At 40.3% G+C, this 19,732-nt stretch overlaps 10 protein-coding genes across 10 annotated transcripts; 5 read left to right on the forward strand and 5 right to left on the reverse strand. All coding sequences in view use genetic code 12, as the record gives it.

Moving 5' to 3' along the window:
* Nucleotides 1–11: 11 nt before the first annotated feature.
* On the forward strand, nucleotides 12–761 carry RJT20DRAFT_135814 (uncharacterized protein; the record flags this gene model as incomplete). The annotated part of the gene is made up of 1 exon (XM_064918429.1): nucleotides 12–761. The coding sequence occupies one exon, from the start codon at nucleotides 12–14 to the stop codon at nucleotides 759–761; it is 750 nt and encodes a 249-aa protein (XP_064773909.1).
* A 1,353-nt stretch (nucleotides 762–2,114) lies between these two features.
* Nucleotides 2,115–3,596, forward strand: RJT20DRAFT_97125 (uncharacterized protein; the record flags this gene model as incomplete). Its single annotated transcript, XM_064921662.1, has 1 exon — nucleotides 2,115–3,596. The coding sequence occupies one exon, from the start codon at nucleotides 2,115–2,117 to the stop codon at nucleotides 3,594–3,596; it is 1,482 nt and encodes a 493-aa protein (XP_064773910.1).
* Nucleotides 3,597–4,095: 499 nt separating this feature from the next.
* Nucleotides 4,096–4,617, reverse strand: DOT5 (thioredoxin peroxidase; the record flags this gene model as incomplete). The annotated part of the gene is made up of 1 exon (XM_064921275.1): nucleotides 4,096–4,617. A coding segment is annotated over one exon (522 nt), but the record flags the coding sequence as incomplete, so codon positions are not given.
* Nucleotides 4,618–5,680: 1,063 nt separating this feature from the next.
* ESA1 (NuA4 histone acetyltransferase complex catalytic subunit) lies at nucleotides 5,681–7,746 on the forward strand. Its single transcript, XM_064920427.1, has one exon. The coding sequence runs from the start codon at nucleotides 6,124–6,126 to the stop codon at nucleotides 7,675–7,677; it is 1,554 nt and encodes a 517-aa protein (XP_064773912.1). The 5' UTR covers nucleotides 5,681–6,123; the 3' UTR covers nucleotides 7,678–7,746.
* On the reverse strand, nucleotides 7,747–9,335 carry RJT20DRAFT_50816 (mRNA splicing protein). Its single transcript, XM_064920426.1, has one exon. It carries the CDS (start codon nucleotides 9,070–9,072, stop codon nucleotides 7,816–7,818), a length of 1,257 nt encoding a protein of 418 aa, XP_064773913.1. The 5' UTR covers nucleotides 9,073–9,335; the 3' UTR covers nucleotides 7,747–7,815.
* On the forward strand, nucleotides 9,315–10,993 carry RJT20DRAFT_129202 (uncharacterized protein). Its single transcript, XM_064917442.1, has one exon. It carries the CDS (start codon nucleotides 9,508–9,510, stop codon nucleotides 10,696–10,698), a length of 1,191 nt encoding a protein of 396 aa, XP_064773914.1. The 5' UTR covers nucleotides 9,315–9,507; the 3' UTR covers nucleotides 10,699–10,993.
* A 569-nt stretch (nucleotides 10,994–11,562) lies between these two features.
* RJT20DRAFT_135820 (NEDD8-conjugating protein) lies at nucleotides 11,563–12,147 on the forward strand (the record flags this gene model as incomplete). The annotated part of the gene is made up of 1 exon (XM_064918430.1): nucleotides 11,563–12,147. The coding sequence occupies one exon, from the start codon at nucleotides 11,563–11,565 to the stop codon at nucleotides 12,145–12,147; it is 585 nt and encodes a 194-aa protein (XP_064773915.1).
* A 97-nt stretch (nucleotides 12,148–12,244) lies between these two features.
* Nucleotides 12,245–14,291, reverse strand: RJT20DRAFT_51058 (uncharacterized protein). The gene has a single exon (XM_064920434.1). The coding sequence runs from the start codon at nucleotides 14,103–14,105 to the stop codon at nucleotides 12,456–12,458; it is 1,650 nt and encodes a 549-aa protein (XP_064773916.1). The 5' UTR covers nucleotides 14,106–14,291; the 3' UTR covers nucleotides 12,245–12,455.
* Nucleotides 14,292–14,903: 612 nt separating this feature from the next.
* On the reverse strand, nucleotides 14,904–15,746 carry IST1 (Ist1p; the record flags this gene model as incomplete). Its single annotated transcript, XM_064918431.1, has 1 exon — nucleotides 14,904–15,746. The coding sequence occupies one exon, from the start codon at nucleotides 15,744–15,746 to the stop codon at nucleotides 14,904–14,906; it is 843 nt and encodes a 280-aa protein (XP_064773917.1).
* Nucleotides 15,747–15,984: 238 nt separating this feature from the next.
* HRK1 (putative serine/threonine protein kinase) lies at nucleotides 15,985–18,897 on the reverse strand. The gene has a single exon (XM_064920435.1). It carries the CDS (start codon nucleotides 18,563–18,565, stop codon nucleotides 16,415–16,417), a length of 2,151 nt encoding a protein of 716 aa, XP_064773918.1. The 5' UTR covers nucleotides 18,566–18,897; the 3' UTR covers nucleotides 15,985–16,414.
* Between the last annotated feature and the right edge of the window lie 835 nt (nucleotides 18,898–19,732).

Here is a 19,732-nt window from a genome sequence, read left to right on the forward strand (position 1 = left end):
CACAATTGACAATGAAGTTCACGTTTAAATTCCCTTTGAGTGGATTGCTTAAGCACAAGGTCGGAAAGTTCAACGTCCAAATCGAACAAGACATCCGTGCCAAGTTGGACTCTTTACCATCAGTAACCAAGATCTACACAAACCCAGACGGTACACCAAGAGTACCATCGGATACGGAATTTAAGACCATTGCTGAGTTACAGAACTTGTACTACCAGAGAAATCACTCCGAATGGAACTTCATATTACCAGGCATTCCAAAGGAGCAGTTGGATTTGTTCAAGGACAATTCGCAAGATTTAAGAAACTTCCAATTCGTCACCAAGGATGCTGGTAAGATCATCGACAAGATCCCATACAAGGACGAAACCACCGGTGAGTTGAAGTGGAAAATCATTCGTGAGACCGAGAAGGCTGAGGGTTGGGAGTTCCCATACTTCTACTTGGTGTTGCCAATCTTTGCATACGTAGCTTACTCTAAGTACACCGCTCAGATGAAGAGAAGAGAAAACGATGGTCCAGACTGGGCTGAGAAGGAATTAAGATTGAGAGCCATGGAAGACTACTTCCACGGTGACACAGCTAAGGCCAAGGAGTTTTTGAGTAATGAAGGTAAGTCCAAGAGAGAAATCCAGGATAGAGATGACTTGGTCGTTGCTAGAATTTTGTCAGGTGACTACGACAAGTTGGCACAATTGAAGAAGAAGTTGCCTGCTGACTTAATTCCAAAGCCAGAGCCACATCCCGTTCTTAAGATCTAAGATTGCAATACTTAGTATTGTAGATCAAGTAATTGTTGATGAGGATTGGGCAGTCCCATCAGTGAATTGAGATTAGAGTGGACGATTTCCTTGTGGTGATTGATAAAGATTGGGGAAAGAATGTATTGAACCCAATAGCTTCATATTACTGTTACGGGTAAATTAGAATGGTCAATTTTTGGAGAAGGCACTTTTTCATTTATTTAACCTTGTCCAAATGATTCCATTTCAAATGCAATCATGAACTTCAAGCCACTATCTTAATATCATACAGTTATAGATGCACACCAAAAATAGGATTACTAAAGAACAACCTTCTTTGCTTCATAGTCATACGCTTTTACTTCATATCCATGTCATTCATACATAGTACATTATTTATTCATAATAAATGCTTCTGTTACATTAGATAGAATAGAAAACTTGTAATGCAGATATAGGGAGTCACAATAAACGTCCAGTTTTGAGGCTTTTTTTTAAAGTAGATGTATATTCCTATCAACTACTTATTGGGTCTAAGTAAGCCCACTAACTAATGAGAGATAATATAGATCGTATGATGGAGAGCCAATTTAGGTCAGTTTGGGCGATCCCTTAAAGACATAATACCTTTACTTAACCATAGTCATGTCAAATTTTCTGTATAAGGACTATCCTGGCGGGCAAAAATGGTCGTTAGGGCCCTTCTCAATATAATGGTTGCATCTCAATGCTATGGCTCTTCATCCATCATGGGTTGCAGCATAATCAAACATTTGACTGCGAATTATGGGCTGCGAAACTTCAACAAGAGCCATTGACATATACAACATTGAGATAGACAAGGTATGAGCCCATATGTGAAGACAGAATATAAATAAATAGTCAGGATTCTCTTTAAAGTTTTCATGTGTTTGATAAAACCGACTTTATGATAATGTTGATAATAGCTTCCAGCTACATATAGCTGTCTTTACTCAGATAATAGAAATCCGGTACCTTCTACAATTAATAGGCCATGTATAACACCACCACACCATATAATCCCACCATAAATACTCCAAATTTCCTTTAAATAACCAAAATATAACGACCTCATCTAGCACTACTTTGTAACCTATTATCAACTATACTACAGTATTCACCACCCTTGCAATCACACCCCTTTCCTACCTCTGCCTTTACTACCGTCCATTTCCACAGTCACGTTACATATCTCCAATAAATACTGCGGCACAGGCCTACCACTACAGTACTGGAAATTCGATCTTCTCTCACTATGAAACTGCTGATGTTACTATGATGAACATTGTTAAAGGTGATCAATTCTAGTGGTTTTAAGTTCAAACATCTCCAAATTACAGCCACGACATCATGGCTTCTGGTAGATCCAACCCTGCAATTGTTGTGTGGTTCACGCGTTTGGTTACTATTGTAGCGCTAGCTTTAAACGCGTTCATCTACCTTTACCCCGACTTATTGAACGAGGCTGATCAATGTAATTGGCACGAATTCGATAAAAAGGACCACGTAAGGTTGAAAAGTACCAATGAGTATATCAATTACTTACCAGAATATATTAGTGAGAAGATCTTGTTGACTTTCCCTCAATACATCGATGATTCATCGAGAAACACCAAATCACCGAGGGATAGCAGTGGATCAGTTAAGGATATTAACTTGCTTGCTTTCGGTGATCCCCAAATCAATGGAAATTGGCCGCTGACTAAGTATATCAAGAGAATAGACAACTACGGAAATGACTATTATTTGGGCCATATTTACCGTACCATGAAGCTGCGCTTGAGACCTAGTCACGTTGCAGTGATGGGAGACTTGTTCTCTTCTCAATGGATCTTGGACTCTGAGTTCTACAACAGAACAAACCGTTTTGCAGACAGATTGTTTCCAAGACCTTTAGAATATAAGCGTAATGTGGTAGAAACTTTCCAGAAACACGAGAACTATAACTGGCAGAAGTGGTTAGAGGACGAAAATGCTTTAGACCCGCTCGAGAGATTCCAATCCAGGGTATATAATGATGTCTACGATTGGTTCAATGAAAGCGAGAAATATCCTAACTTTGAGAACCCTCTCTTTATTAACTTGACTGGAAATCACGATATCGGATACAGCGGTGATGCTACTTGGCAACATATGGCTAGATTTCACTATCTCTTTGGCCAGAACAATTACGTCATCAATTATAATAAGGGAACACCGGAAGAATGGAGACTTGTGGTTTTGGATTCCATGACTTTGGAAGGTCCTGCTTTACAAGAAGAATTTGTGAACTTTACTTGGAGTTTCTTAGAGAATCTTAAAGAGCGTGAAAACCCCAATTTCAAGGGATCTACGATCTTATTGACTCATATCCCTTTTTACAAGAGGGAAGGATTATGTAGAGATGGCCCAGAGCATATTTACTACATAGATAACAAGCAAGAGCCATACAAAAATGGAAAGTTGCGCTCTCAAAACCATTTGTCCTATGAAGTGTCTCAGAAGGTCTTAGACATAATTTTCCCTAACAATGATAAATCAGGTCTTATCTTGACAGGCCACGATCACGAAGGTTGCGACGACTGGTACAACTACGAGGGCCATGAATGGGTGGCATCAAAAGAAAAAAACAATAAAGAGAGAGAACCAATTAGGGAAATTGTGGTAAGATCTATGATGGGAGATTTTGATGGTCAAACTGGTATACTCACCGGCCATTTCAATTATCCTCAAAATTCGTGGGATTTTGAGTTCACCTACTGTTCCTTCACAGTACAACACTGGTGGTGGGCTGCCAAAGTTACTCTTTTCTTGACTATCCTTTTGCAATCGATTCTTTTCCTTCGCCGGTAGGCATTGATAATTTATCAAGCCAAAATTCAATTATGTGAAAAATAGTATAGCATAGAAATCAAGTAGTCCATAATACACAGGGGAATTCTGAAGCTTTAGCTTCTTCATTAGAAGTGACCTGGTTGATCAGTCTTTTTGCACACTACACTTAATTAAGAAAATAGTAGAACGTCTCATACGTTTCATATAAAATACAAAGAGAAGAAATTGCTATAGAAAAGAAAGAAAAATGAAATAGAAGTACTCTCAAGACTTCAAGTGTCTATGCTTCAGTTCCATTGACTACTGGGGCAGCATCCACCTTCACCGACTCTTCAATTTTAACCTCTTCTTTTTCTTCTGGTTTGGTCTCCTCTTTCTCAGCCTGTACATCTTCTTCCTTAGTTGGCTCATCTTCCTTCACCTCCTCTTTGGTCTCCTCCTTAGCGTCTTCGTTTTTAATGCCAGTTTCAGCAATGAACTTTTCAATATCAATTTTGGCTCCATTGAAGGAGTCCTCTGGAGAAATTTGGATCTTTTTGACCCTCAATACACCATCTACAAATATCCAGTGGGATCTTTTAATTCCAGAAGGCAGTTTCTTTGCACCCAAGATACCAATGAGTTCCTTGGATGGATCAGATAACAAAGAATACTTCAAATGTTGCTTGACAACGAAGTTCTTCTGGGACTTTGGCTGATCAGCACTCAATCCGAAGACTGTGGCATCCGATTTCTGAAGAAATTCGAAGTTCTTTTGGAATCCACATACTTGTCTGGTACAACCAGGGGTTGAAGCCTTTGGATAAGCGAAAATAATCAAATACTTGGTCTTCTGAGCTGCTTCCTTTAAGCTAACTTCATTGTCTTCTTCGTCGAAAAGTGTAATATCTGGGATCTTATCTCCTACTTGCAATTCTTTAGTGCCATTGGTTGCGATTTTTGGAGCAGAAACTGTCTTGGACTTTTTCTTTTGGGGCTCAGATACCTCTGGCGCATCGGCAACAACAGCTGGTTTCGAAGCCACTCTGGCAGAACGACGTAATTCAGGCATGGTCTAGAGTTCTTCAGTCAATTCTGGGGTCTGGAAATTTCAGACACTCTTTTTTCTTCGTGGTACGGGGAGAATGCGATTTCGCGGTGGGGATGGCGAAATTAGTGAGAGCTGGCGGTGGAGTGGTATGACCGTGGGATGGAAACAAGGGGACAGGCAATTGATGGGTAAAAGAAAGAAAACGGTGGAAGAATGAAGCAAACTGGTTGGTGGCGAGGATAGAATAATTTCAGGCGGTAAACCAGTGAAATTAGTAAAAATTACGCTAGAATGGTCAACCGATGGGGAAATATTCATCCTGTCCCACCCTCTATATAATAGGCTGCCGCCTGTCCAGTGCCAGGTCCAGGACAAATCGCTCCACAATAAAATTACAAATAATAGGGAGGATTCCCCGTGCTCACGTGCCGGCAACGGGCAAGGATGAACCCCCAGTCGGGAAGGTTTATAAAGTGGAACCAGCGATCGAGTGCCAGATACGATTGCTGCATTCCAGAGACAGCATGGGACGGCAATTCTCACTTCCAGTTACTTGCCAGTACAGCAATCAAAGTATGGCATTGCCACTATTTCACTGCCTCCATTCGCTGATCAGGTCTCAGTCATAACTAGCGAGGATTTCTTGGTGTTTGCCCAAAATGCGGTATGGATGAAAAATTAGGGGGCCGTAGGTCATAAGGAAGGTTACCCCGTCCACGAAGCCAGTGCCGGACTTTTGAGCCCTATATGCGGACTCGAGAGTTTTGAGTAGCAAATTGCATATTACAAAGGCATCTGCTCCTCACCAAAGGTGAGTGGGGTGTGGAGGCTATTTCTAGACACCTTTAGTAGTGATCTCACTCACGGAAATTGCACCCAAAGCCATGAAATTCCGCTTGTAAAGGGAAGGTGAATGGTAAATGGTGAATGGTGTGGCTATTCTGGTAGCTGGAAACTTCAGTGGATTTTTCTAGGAAGTTTCGTATTCTTAGGAAGTTTCGTATTCTCTTAAACGACGACAATTGCTCTTTAGGTGCATAATTCACTGCATCACTTCAGATCATTGACCTTGTAATAAGGAGACGGCACCTCAATGGTATAGTAAGAGTGGATGGTTAACATGCAGGTACCAGTATATTAGGAGTCGATGTTAAACATTATGGTTGTAGAAGGCTAGTTATCACAAAGATAACAAATGGATTTCTCGCCAAATCAAGGCTTGATCCTCTCATACTAGACCCGTTTCTATCTCAATTCTTCACCATTTATCTCATCATATATTTCCCTCTGTATCTCTAAACTAAAGCACCTCCCTCCCACTCTAAAACACCTCCACCTTACCCTCATAAACCTCACCAACAAAAGCCAAGTAGTGTTTCAGTCATCTGACACGTCACGTGAGTTACACGAAAACTGGCACAGAAAAATTTTGGAAGATAACGATAAACACGTATAGCAGTTGTTTCTCCACAGTCTTTCATCAGAGCAATACAAGCCAATCCGTCTCGATCCATCATGTCGGCAGGCGACGAGAATGCGGATTCACGCAGTCCCGATCCTTCCACGCCAATAGCCATCAAGGCTGTCAAGGAAGAACGCTCAGATGAGGACCAATTCATAGAGGATGAGATCATTACTGGTTGTAAAGTCTATGTATCGAAAGATGGAGAGTACCGGTTGGCAGAAATCCTCCAACAACATTTGAAAAAGGGAAAGAAGGTGTTTTACGTGCATTACCAGGAATTCAACAAGCGTTTGGATGAATGGATTAGCGCCGACAGAATAGATTATAGAAGGCCCATGATACTACCAGAAATAAAAGCAGACAAGAAAGATGAAAAGAAAGACAACAAGCTGAAGAAAAAGACGACTTCATCAAAACCCAAAAGCTCGAAAATGAGCAAACTGCAGCTGCTGCAAAAATCCGTAACTGGAACTCCTCAACCAGATGATGGCGATATCGATACACCAATGCAAGAAGATGAAATGGATCTTGACAATTTGAATGTCCAGGGTTTGAAGCGTCCCGGTGAAGAAGTCAACAGAGAAGATGAAATAAAGAAACTCAGAACCGGTGGTTCGATGACCCAGAACCATCTGGAAGTGGCGAGAGTGCGTAATTTGTCCTATGTGATACTAGGAGAACATATAATAGAACCATGGTATTTCTCGCCCTATCCCATAGAATTAACAGAGGAGGACGAAATTTACATCTGCGACTTCACATTGTCGTATTTTGGGTCCAAAAAACAGTTTGAGCGCTTCAGATCAAAGTGTTCCATGAAGCATCCTCCAGGAAATGAAATATACCGTGATAGCAAAGTAAGTTTTTGGGAGATCGATGGAAGAAAACAAAGGACTTGGTGTCGTAACCTTTGTTTGTTATGTAAGCTTTTCCTTGATCACAAGACTTTGTACTATGATGTGGATCCGTTTTTGTTCTATGTCATGACCATCAAATCGGACCAAGGTCATCATGTAGTTGGTTTCTTCTCAAAAGAAAAAGAAAGTGGTGATGGTTACAATGTTGCATGTATCTTAACTTTACCTTGTTACCAAAAGAAAGGTTATGGTAAATTGCTTATTCAATTTTCCTACATGTTAACGCATGTTGAACATAAGGTGGGATCACCAGAAAAGCCTCTTTCCGATTTAGGATTGTTATCATACAGAGCTTTCTGGACAGATACTCTCGTAAAACTCTTGGTTGAGAGAAGTAATCCTGTTTTATATAAGAAAAACAATCCAGAGATAGAGGAGGAGGAAGATAACGGCTTGACGCCACCTACGACTGTGGCCAAGCCAGGGGACTCTAGTGAAATTACCATTGAGGAAATATCCTCAATCACATGTATGACCACCATAGATATTCTTCATACTTTGACCACATTGCAGATTCTTAGATACTACAAGGGTCAACATATTATTGTCATTACCGACCAAATCATGGCCATGTATGACAAGCAAATTAAGAAAGTGAGAGAAAAGAAAAAACATGAGTTAGATCCACGTAAGCTCAGTTGGACTCCTCCTCTTTTCACTGCTAATGAGTTACGTTTCGGGTGGTAAAAGGGTTCCTTAGTGATGATTTATGTCATTTGTATTTTAGCTGTATAGTATCTGCATTAACGTATAAACTAATGCAAGCGTTGTATTAATGTCAAAGGTTTTCTTATATATTTACATAGTATTGCTCTAGTACCCAGATCATGCTGCAGTTTCGTTACTCTCTCCCCAAATCTTTATACTCTTGTCCCCTTCACACGTTATCAACCGCAATCCCAGCATATCAAACGTAGAAGCATATAATGGGGATTGCTGTGAACCAGCTACAGGAGAGCTGTGATCTGATTGAAGTAGGGAACCACTTATGTAGTCGTAAAACTCCATCTTACCATCGTCATAGCCCGAGAACAAAACATTACTGGCGGGATTAATAGCAAGCGTATTCACGATCTTGCTATCTTCAGCTGAACCGAATTCATTTAATAATTGTCCTCCAGGTAATAACCATTCCTTCAAATTACCATTAGAATCACCAGAACACATAGTCATCTCAAATGGATGCATAACTAACAGTCGAATGCTCTTAGTGTGGTGTGTCATAGTTAATGAAGTTGTTTGCTTTCGAATATCCCAAAGTCGTATTGTGCCATCCATGGAACTGGAAATTACTTGTGGATCTCCAAGTTCGCTGACAACGGAACTTATATCGCTTCTATGGCCGGTTAGCACCATGACCTCTGCTCTTGATCTGACATCCCATACTCGTATCACAGAATCTCTTCCTCCAGTGAAAAGCAAGTCGAGTTCTGGATGCAATGCCATAGCGTAGATTCCTCCTACATGGCCATGGTAGTCTCTTATCTGGCATCCTGCCTCCGAGTTCGTCCTTTCCAAATCCCAGCACCGTACTGTCTTATCTTCGGAGCCCGAGAACAAGTATGGAAAACGCTTGGATATAGCCAAAGAGCGAACTCCCATGATGTGTCCTGTTAATGTTGCTTTTAGTTTCAGGGTAGCCAAATCCCAAATCTTAATTGTAGAGTCTGAAGACCCAGTAACGAACCATTTGTTGGTTACAGGATCAACGGCTACAGATCGTACCCAACCCTGGTGTGCTCCAGCCATCACTCTCATGAGCTTCCAATTGGAATGAGTTGCTGACAGCAGGTTGTACGTATTTTTCTTGGAGCCTTTAATGAGTGCTCTTGACTCTAAAGAAGGTTCATTTTCAGTGGTAGTATGGTTTAAGTCTGTTGATTGTACCACTGTATCAATCGCCAGTTCATTTTCATCATCTTCCAGTTCTTCCCCATTCATTTCAATGTCATCTGAAGCAACAACGGATTTGAGTATGTAGTCGAGTCTTGTATTGGTATACGCTGCTTCGCTGAGCTCATCTGGTGGCGGTATGAGCACATCAGAAGTGTCCACGTTGAGTATTTCACTGTATGAAATCATTTCTTAAAGCCCAATTGGATATAGATATTTGTATTCCGCCAGATCGAAGATCAATTAACGGCTCTTCAGTGTATACTCACAATTAAGGCGCAAATTTTAAAGAAACTCAAATTTATATGTGGTATGAACTATCACCAGTTCAGGAAACATCAACAAATTTAATAACCACCCACGAACAAAGAACTCCTACAAAATAAAGGTAACCAAGTGAATGAAAAGCATGCAAACGCAAGTCAGACAGTATTTTGTAACTTTAACCTGTGAGTTTGCAATCAGCGAAATTTGAATCTCATCTGCTGCGAATTTTGGAGCAGGGCCAGGAACCTCATACCAATTGAGTGTAGATGATAGATGAATTAGAGTATTATTCTGTACATTGTGCACTTACGGGAGTGGTTCATTGTGTGTTGTTTAAATGGTGGTACCCATATAGAGATGTTGGAATTGATACGAGAGTTGTATGAGATTATAAGTTCTTCGAAGCAACTATTCAAGATAGTACAATTGGTACCAGCGGATGTACCGTCTAATACTGGGTCAGAGGCCTTCTCACTACACAGCGAGGGAGACACCCTTGACATCGGCTTGACCAAGAAGACTTATTTGAAGCTCTTCAAAGAATCACACACGTACTGGCATAACAATATAGCAAGTGACAATGTGGACTACAACGACTTAGCCAACAGCTGTGATATACAAACCCTCTGGAATCTATATTTCATGACGGTAGGGTTCCTTATCACCACCAATGAGAACCATACTATAGTTGCACTTCACGAGACAGTTTGCTTCCGAATAATACAAGAAGAAGATAGCGAATTCCTATCCAAAGAGTTTGACTTAATAACGTCGTTCCTTAGTTGTCGTTTGAAAAGAATCAATAAGAGCTCATCCCTCTGGCGGTGGACAAAGAAGCTTACTATACTGTTGATATTTGATCCCTTATTGAAGAAACACAGAAAAGAAGAAGCAATTGTATCCATTACTAATAATTTAGTAGAAAGGACTTTCAAAAGCTGTCAAATTCATTTTGCCAATTACTATGGCACTTCATTTCTACGATGGTTCCTCACCATGCTAGCTGTTTTGCAGAATCACGATCAGCCAGAGATACGAGTGTTTGCATCAACTACAATAAGAGGAATATGTGAAAAGTTGCTTAAAGCATGCCATAATAATATCCGAGACTGCTCACTTTGGGGGATAATAGAGGTCTTGATATCAGGAAGCACCAATGGTATTGCAGTTGGTTATATCATGGAGGAATACAATGCAATTGTTGAAGACATAAATTCAAAGTCAAGATTGAAGTTGGACCCTATTTCTCAAGGGGAAATACCCCAAACAAATCCTACAATTAGGGTAACTATTGATGTTGAAACAGAAGTCAAATGGCTTCTTGATGTGGATTGTTCGTTACGAACCCCGTTTTCAAGTTTAATTCGACAATATCTGGGAGGTCCCGAGGGAAAGGGAGAGACAGAAACATTCAAAACACTTTTCTTGGAGAAAAAGGAGAAGATCAGACTTCTTTTGAACAAATTGGAAGTTCTGAGTGACTTAGCAGAAAAGAACAGGGAGTTGGACAAAGTGTTAGAATGGGTGATAAGAACATACTTCAATTGAGAAAAGAATAAAAGAACATCACAAGATAAGGAATTGCTCGAAACGTGGATATCCGAATTTTTGGGTATCAAATGTGGGGTTTATCATAACTATTAAAATTCTTCAAGAAAGACACAGAAGGAGCCTATTGGACATGATGAAGTTCGCTATTGGTATACTAAGAAATAAGCCAAATAAGACTACACTACAAGCATAGCAGATTCGGGGGGCCCTTCCCAAGAACATAGCTTTGAGATAGTTTTGAGAATACCAAAAAAAGTAACTAAATAACTTACATAATATTATATTACATCTAGATTAATGTTAATTATTCTCTTATGTCACATCTCTTATGTTAAGTCTCTCATGTTAATTCTCTTCATGTTGTTTTCATTCTCTCTTCAAGATATCAATTTCAGACACACTCCTACAGTTCTGAAACCCACACTAACTAACTTATTCCACACACTAACTTCTAACAAATACAACAACTACTTCGAAACTCCGAATCCCATGTTCTCTCAACCTCACACTTCCCCCAACTATTTTAGGCACCCTTTCCTCTATGTACGTACTATTCCTTCTATCTCAGTGACATAAGCCACTTCTAAACAAAGCGTCTCCACACAGGATCGATCTCTCTCTCTCTCTCTCTCTTTCGCTCTCTCGTATTCCTATTATTATACAGTATGCGTCTGACTGTTAAGTTCCTTTAGTCAGTATATAACTATCTTCTGTAGGAACTCAAAAAGTTAACGAGAAGATTTGTCATACCATATTCCCTTAGTTAGTAACATTTATATAAGTAATTTCCTCTTTTGAAGTTGCAGTTTAAACAAGAATACACACTATAGCACATTTTCCAACCGAGAATTACCCGCCAGAATGTTGAAAATCCGTCAGCTTCAAAAGAAGAAACAGCAAGAAGCAGAGCTAGCAAGTGGCTCCACTACCCCAAACTCTGCATCTAGAACCGACTCGCCAGCAAAGGTCAGTGCAGCTCAATTGCGGTTGCAGAAAGACATAACAGAACTCGACCTCCCCAAAACAATCAAAGTAACATTCCCGGACTCGTCTGACTTTTTCAACTTTAACCTTCAGATTTTGCCCCAGCAAGGCTTCTACAAGGGAGGTGCCTTTGACTTTAAGGTCGAGATCAACGGCAACTTTCCTATTGATCCACCCAAAATTAGATGTTTGAATAAGATATACCATCCCAACATTGATTTAGAAGGTAATATTTGTCTTAATATCTTGAGAGAAGACTGGTCGCCAGTGTTGAATTTGAACTCAGTACTTATTGGCCTCAATTTCCTCTTCTTGGAGCCAAATCCAAATGACCCTTTGAATAAAGAAGCTGCTAATGTCTTAGTCAAGGATAAGAACCAATTCAAGAGAAACGTAACGAATTCAATGAGAGGAGGTTACATAGACCAGACATACTATGATCTGGTAATACATCGTAGATAGGACAGAGAGAGTAGGAGAGAATAATACATGCATAACATTTTTTTTTTTTGAATATGAAGTAAACCAATGTAATACAGCATTTTACCAAAATTTTGGGCTCGTCGTTGTTGTAATTCGTGTTCTATTCATTTATTAATATAATACATAGTACAAAAGTCGTGATATCTCACACGATCGGTCCAACGTAACACGATGGCACAGCTTCAGCTTCCAACATCGCGTTTCATCTAACCTCATTCGAATGTTGTAGGTGATTGCATTCCTGATGAGCACCATTAAAGACCGTTGAGATGCAAAGTCTTTCCGTTCTAACTCCAAAGTCGGATTGAGTTATCAGCACCTCCACTAATGAACAAGCACCTCATACGTGATTCTATAAATTTCATTAACTCTTCGTGCTCTTCCTCAGGTGTCTTAGCTTTACTCCCTTCTTTTCCTTTGGTTCCATTCTCCGATATAATTTCAGAATTGTATCTGGCAAAGTCCAAGTCATTCAAAAAACCCTCATGCCCATTTAATGTACTCACACACTTGACAGTGCCAGTTACATTCAAATTACTCAAGTCCCATATCTTTATCGTTTTATCATCGCTTCCACTGAAGATGAATCGTCCGTTAGGATGAATGGAAATCGCTTTAACCCAAGATTGGTGGCCAATGAAGTCAGCAATGGGCCACCCTTGAGAATCATTAACTTTCGCAGGTAGTGGACTTCTATGCGGAATAATTGTTGGTGGAGGAAGTAACCAAAGCTTTAAAAGATTATCTCTTCCTGCTGAAATACAATACTTATATCCGAGGGCACTTGAATACAAAGGCTCTGTTAGTAGCTCTTGCGGTATGCTTGGAAACAAAGAAAAGTTGTCTTTGAGATATTTGTCAACAATTATATTTGATACTGATGGGAGGAATGCTACCTTCTCCACGACATGAGAATGTCCAATTAAGAGGGCCAACCCAGTTCCGGATTCAGCGTGTGAGAGTCGTACTGACTGGTCGTTGGAACAGGTAACTATGAAGTCGCCCAATTCATGCGATGCTTTTATGTTGTTAAGCAGTAGCGTGGAATTTACACTGATGACGTCTATATCTCTTACCCACTCGCTATGCCCCACAAAACTCTTAAGACAGTAACCATTGATGAGATCCCAAATTTTTACCGATTTGTCTCTTGACACGGAGTACAAAATGTGTGGAGTAGTACGAGAAAATGCAACAGATGAGACGGTATGATCATGACCAGTCAATGTCCTCAAATGCTTGTATGTGGAACTATCCCATATTTTTATGGACAAATCAGCAGAACAACTGGCCACAATGTAGGATTTACTTCGGGAATCCTCTGGCTTATTAGATAAATTAACTGCTTCTTTAGAAAATGCTAACTTGTTGATGCTTCTTGTGTGTGCTTTAATTATCTTCTCCGGAATCGAGGTGTCATCATTAACTACATTCCATATTATAAGTGAACCATCGGAGCACCCTCCAAATATTGTTGGTAAAACGGGATGGATCTTACAAGAGAGAACTAACTGATTTGTCTGGGTATTGAATTTCTTGGATGCTCTCAATGGAAGCCAATTGATACGATCTTTGCTTATGACAGAAACGGCTCCGTTGGATGCAGACAACTGGCCATCGACAATGGATCTAAGGTTGCTCACTTCATTCTCCAAATCTATAATCTTTCGTTGGAGCCGTAAAACTGTGGACCATTTCTTTTCCAAATAATTCGGTACTATGGGATTTCCATTGTTTATGCTGTTATTGGAGGTGGTGGTAGTTATTGGTTGAGTTGAAACGTCTGTGGTAGAATCTGATGGAAGTAGTAAGTCTGAAAGGCTTTTATGCAAGGATATGTTCTTGTCATTGTCCGATAGTATCGGTTCAAGGTATTGCAATATTGCTTTATTTAGTTCTTGTTGTTGACGATCCGTCAAGATCAGTGATCGATGCATTGGAGAGGGTTGAAAATGTATAAAAGTGTGATAATATGACGATGATTTCTGACTAGTTGTAATTGTAATCTCCAAACTTTACGACGAGTACTCCGACAGCTATCTTATAAAGAAAAAGCTGTCAATTCACCTATTTCCTGGTTTTCTATATGACTAATGTGTGGTCTATTGGTGATGCTGGGATCATAAACAACAGCGTTTAATTATTTACAACCGAAGCACAGATCCTAAAATCACAGTTGAAGCATAGCGAGAGATTTGTTTTTTCGCGTGAGAGCTTTGCGAGAAAATTAGAGAGGAAGAACCGTATGAGGTGGAAAATCGTAGTAATTTAACATGGACAGAATTGGTGTGATTATTTGGAGAACATTGTAAGTAAGTTGTTGTTTTGTGCTGTGGTAGGCTGTGGGAATATAAAGGACGGTACTACTCTGAGTGTGGATATATCTTGAAAGAATAATAGAGACAAAATACGTGAAAGTAGTCGAGGTAATGGAGGGTTCCTGCTCACTAAATCGCTAGATCCGTGATGACCAAAATAGTGAGACTCGTGTGAGGCTCTAACGAGAGTGCAGTGAGAGCATACCGAGAGCTTTAGTGAGGACTATATAGAAACCCATACGAAGATACTGAATAGACATTATATAAGTTTTATTTTCTCGATCAACTATTTTCTAATATTAGTACATGTATGTATTTAATGCCTTGACGTTGTTAACTAGTGCAAAATGGTTCTATAAACGCTCAATATGCTTGTTATCCGACTTTTATTTCCAGTTGTTCGTATTTAAGTGAGTCTCATAAACCCTTCAAAGCTGCAAAACGGGCTTTCAATTCATCAAATTCATTTTGTTGCTTCTTAGCAGCAGAAACTGGTTTATCCACCGGAGGAACAACAGGTGGAGCAACAACAGCAGGTTTAGAAGTACCTGGCTCATCCGTTGTCTCTGCAATTGGAGGGTTTGGCACCTTGATTCCACCGCTTCCTCCGTCTTCGTCATCATCATCACCATTCTCATCATCATCCTTCTTCTCCGCAGCTTTCTTCTCATCTTCCAAGTTCTGCTCGAGTTCTAACTCCCGTAACTTGGAGTAAGGAGCCTCATATGCTTTGGCAATTTCACAAAGATACATTTCAACCAATTTCTGTGGAGGTGGGTCAACTTGACATCTACTGACTATCTTGGCTGGTACGAAATTGTCAATATTGTCCTTGGCAGCTTTTCCAAAGTCAACTCCATATTTGTAGATTAAAATATCCCTAATTTGGTTCAACTCCTTTAATTCAGTGTGAGGAGTAGCATAAATTACAGACTGAACTGCTTCGATTAGACTGGCGTCGCATGTGGTTCTTGCCGGGTCAAGAATAATGGATATTCTGGCAAGGAGCAATTCGCAGTATAACTCGATGAATTCCAACAATTCGATGTAAATATCGTCTCTAATGATGTTCTCTACTCTAATTGTTGCGGACGATTCCTTTCCTTGAGTTAAAAGATCTGCCAATTGTCGTCTTTGTTGCTTCGTCAATGCGGACTTCTTCTCTTGGATGAACTTCAGCTTTGAAATCGCCATCTTAAGGGCTGTCTTAAGTCTGGCAGGATTGAGATGCGGTGGAGGTGGTTTAGAGTTATGTGACATGATGAAATAATAGCTTATATTCGAATTAGTAGATACAAAAAAAAAATAGTCCTTGTTTGTACTCACCTTCTTCTTCTTATCCCACAATCCTATCAAATGGTCAATCGAAGATCTCCACATCTTATACATGTACAAGAGATAGGGGACGGCTATAAAAAGGGCTTCTCGGTCACACTTAATTCACGTGATGGAAATATAAGAAGATGCTACATAATGAAAAAAACATAGTGCTACAAGATTGCATCCCAGATATCGGGATAAATTGAAGAGAATGTAAGCAAGTTATACAATTAAAAAGTTAAATTTGGATGCGAAATGACAGACTCAGTAAGTACTCGATATCATCTTTTTCTCCTGGGCTTAATCTATATGGTTAGATCGTTTTGCTAAGGTTAGGACTTCAAGATGAATACTAGTAGTCTTATGAAGTAACTACTGATGTTTACATAAATGGTAATCTCTTCCTCTCTCGCCTGCTCCAATTGGCAGCTTACAAATACTCTTGATTAAATCCGTATTAATCATTATAATAAATAATCTAAGAAATAAAGCTGACATTTGCTTTGCTTTGTCACTTGCATTGTTAAAGAATTAAATGGTATGAGTTCACTGACTACTACAAGTCGCGATGCTAAGTCAATGGGCATTTCAAACTTGCGAGCTTTTCATTAGTCAGTTACGATAGTGTGTTCATGTGGAGGCAATCCCTTTACCAATACATCGTCCTCATCCTCGTCGAAATTGAGACCTACGTTATCAGCACTTCTGGTCACTCTCTTCAATGTGCAGCAGTTAATTTCCTTGATCCATTCGTCCTGCATGATTTCCTCCAATGTAGCTCTCTTTTTAGGGTCAACTTGCAACATTCTATGAACAATAGGTCTGGATGCATGGGGTAATAATCTCATTAATCTGTAAGGTCCATGAATTTGCTTGTGGGCTGTTTTCTTCTTGGATGGAGCTGGCGAGCTGTCTTTGTCACCATCGGCATGATCAGTAACTGGAGATTCTACCGCCTTATGTTTATTTTGCTGTTCAGTGAAGGCTGCTTTCTGTTCTACCTTCCTGTTTTCGTACTCCTCCAATTTGGCATCAATTTCCTTCAACAGAGCAAGGACTTCTTGAACTTGTTCTTCGGTTAAGACTTCTGCAGTATCCAAGCTTTTATCTTTTCTTGACATCTTGCGTGAGAGATGATCTTCCTCCGTGCTTTCATTGGTATTTTCAATATGATCATTAGTTTCTTCGGTAGTTCCTTCAGGGACGACCTTAACTTCAGTTTCATCTTCAGTCTTCTCCTTTTCTTTCGTCTCATCCGGTTCAGCTTTGATGCTCTCGTTTTCTACACTTCCTTCTTTATCTTGCTCCTTGTCTTCTCTATCGGGGCTCTCGTCATTTTCTATGCCCTCTTCTATCATCTTCTTCTTCTTGTTCAGTCGCACAATCATGTTCTTCAATTTTCTTTGTTGGAGTAATAACTTGTGACACTCATTACTCAAGTAATAATCATGCCAATTGTCATCTGGCAAGGAATAGAGCTTAAAACTGTTGTCTTTCTCCGCATTTGGAATTTTCCATGGGAAACGCTTCAAGGTCATACAACAATATATAATTGCAATAGACCACAAGTCGACAGGTTGAGGGTTGTATGAATTAGGATTGTTTAACACCTCGGGTGCCAAGTATGGGTCGGAACCCACGATACCATGACAAGGATGAATGCTATCTTTGTTGTTTCCATACTGGTCGTACGGATACTTGAAAATAACTGCTGAACCAAAATCAATGATCTTAAGGATACCCTCTTCCGTGATGACACAATTGTCCAATTTCAAGTCTCTGTGAGCTAATCCTAGGCTATGTAAATAGTTCACACCTTCTAAGATCTGCTTAAGACAACAATTGATCTCTTGACGAGACATCTCTCCGCTCATAACTACGGCGAAGAAATCAATTGGAGCATACTCCATAATTTCAAAGTATCTGTTATTTTCGTGAATGATATCAATGGTCTTAATAATATTGGGGTGTTTAAGAGTAGAACCAATACAATATTCAGCTGTGCACTTTCTTGTATAGTCCTTAAGACTCTCGGTACTTCTTCTGGGTCTGAACTCCTTCACGGCAAATGTTTTAGAGTCTGACGGTCTTGTGATCAAACGTACTGAACCACCTGCTCCACTTCCCAATTCCTTACCCATTTTACCATATTTCTTCACCAATGGTGAGTTGTCATCAGTGAAAGGATCTTTGTTAGTCAGATGTGTGTGAGAAGCATTGTGAAGCAATTGAGTGGAGGTCTGGTTGATGAGAGTAGCTAACGAAGTCAGTGAATGTTCTCTACTTCCTTGTGCACTATTGATGGCGTTTCCAATCACATCTTTTCCTGACACCATTGGTGGTGGAGAATGAATTTGGTTGTTGTAGTCATGTTTACGAGAATTCAGGTTCTTCTTGCTAGGCTTGAAGAAACGTTTCAATTCTACCATTGAGTTGGACTTCATAAATGTGTGGTTGGAGTCCTCTTTGTTCAAAGAACTCAGATGGACTTGAGGTTGAGGTGAGACAATAGGCTGAGATGCTGGATTCGGTTGAGGTGTGTTCACACTGGAACTAGCTGCAACATTTGCAGCTGTGGCATGAGAAATCTGGTTCTGGTGATCTGAGGAATTTGTAAGAGTTGGAGACGCAAGGGATTCTCCAGATTCGTGTCTTCCAATGTGAAAGCCGAGAAACTTCCTATTGGAAGTATGGGAGGTTGAAGGTGTGAGATCTTCGTCTTTCTTGCCGAATAACTTGAGCTTGTGTTTGTCAGGCATTATGTACAGAGGAGATGAGACTAATGGGGAATGCTAGGAGTAGGTGTATGATATCCGAATCGTATGTCTTCAATTGGATAAAAGTTGAAGTCTATGGATTGTTAAAGGAAAATATAGGATGTACCGAGAATTCGTTTAGTCTGTTGAAAAGTCGTGATATGAGGTTATTGAATTCTGTATTTGTAGGCGGTAATTAGTGTTTTCTATGAATATCGATATCGGATGATGCTCTTTACACTACGTAAGAGGTGATGACAACAGCAATTTGTACACAAAGGTATCGAAGGATGCTTCAAACCACAGTAAATGGGAGGACTTGAGCAATTACAAGGACTTGAGCAAACGTGGCGAGTATTTACCTGGTTTTCAAACCATTCAATGGACTGCTTTCAGCGGATAGTGGAAGCAGAATTTGCGGTATTATGACAATGACTAGCTAACTAACAGCTGGCGGCGTGTTTGTCCAGAACGGTACTTGACGCTTTGCGGGAGTGAATAGCTAAAACTGCGGATGGTGATGGTGACTACTGGGTTTGTTTTCAGCCATGTGGTGTCCAGAACTGTGATATTGTCAGCGGAAGAAGGAAACAGCGGCTGTTGTAAATTATAAATGTCAACTGATTCTTAGTGGATTTTTCCTGCTGCGAGAATTAAATAGCGACAGATTAGTGAGGATCCACCAACAGTGGGACGAGTAGGGAGGAAACAAGAGGCAGGCGAGTGAATGAGGGTGCGAGTGAGATGGTGGTAGTGAGGAGGGGGAGAAGGAACGGGCTGGGAGACAATATTGAGGGAATAGTCCGAGACGCCGGAGTGGTGAGAGGAGATGGTGGAAGAAGGTTTATGAAAAGAGGCAGAGTTGTGTGGCAGAGTTGGTTTAGAGTTTGAAAGCTTGTGTTATATGGTCTACAATGAAGTTCATTGGTGATATCATCACAGAGTCCGGCTTGGCTGTGGGTCCTTGGCATCAATCCATTGCTACCACCACATAGAAAAAGTACACTGGTGCCTTCGTAGCGAGCGAAAAGAGCAAATACAGAGAACTGCAATGCACCGCACTGAGTCCCAGAGGCTACCGAGACCCACCCACTGGGGAATCTCAATATTTAGAACCGTCCAGAGAACACCGACTTGCTCCCATCGGACGACTCATAACGACATATTCCG

The sequence above is a fragment of the Scheffersomyces xylosifermentans genome (genome assembly GCF_036884685.1).
Source record: "Scheffersomyces xylosifermentans strain CBS 12540 chromosome Unknown RJT20scaffold_5, whole genome shotgun sequence".
NCBI classification, from domain to species: Eukaryota; Fungi; Ascomycota; class Pichiomycetes; order Serinales; family Debaryomycetaceae; genus Scheffersomyces; species Scheffersomyces xylosifermentans.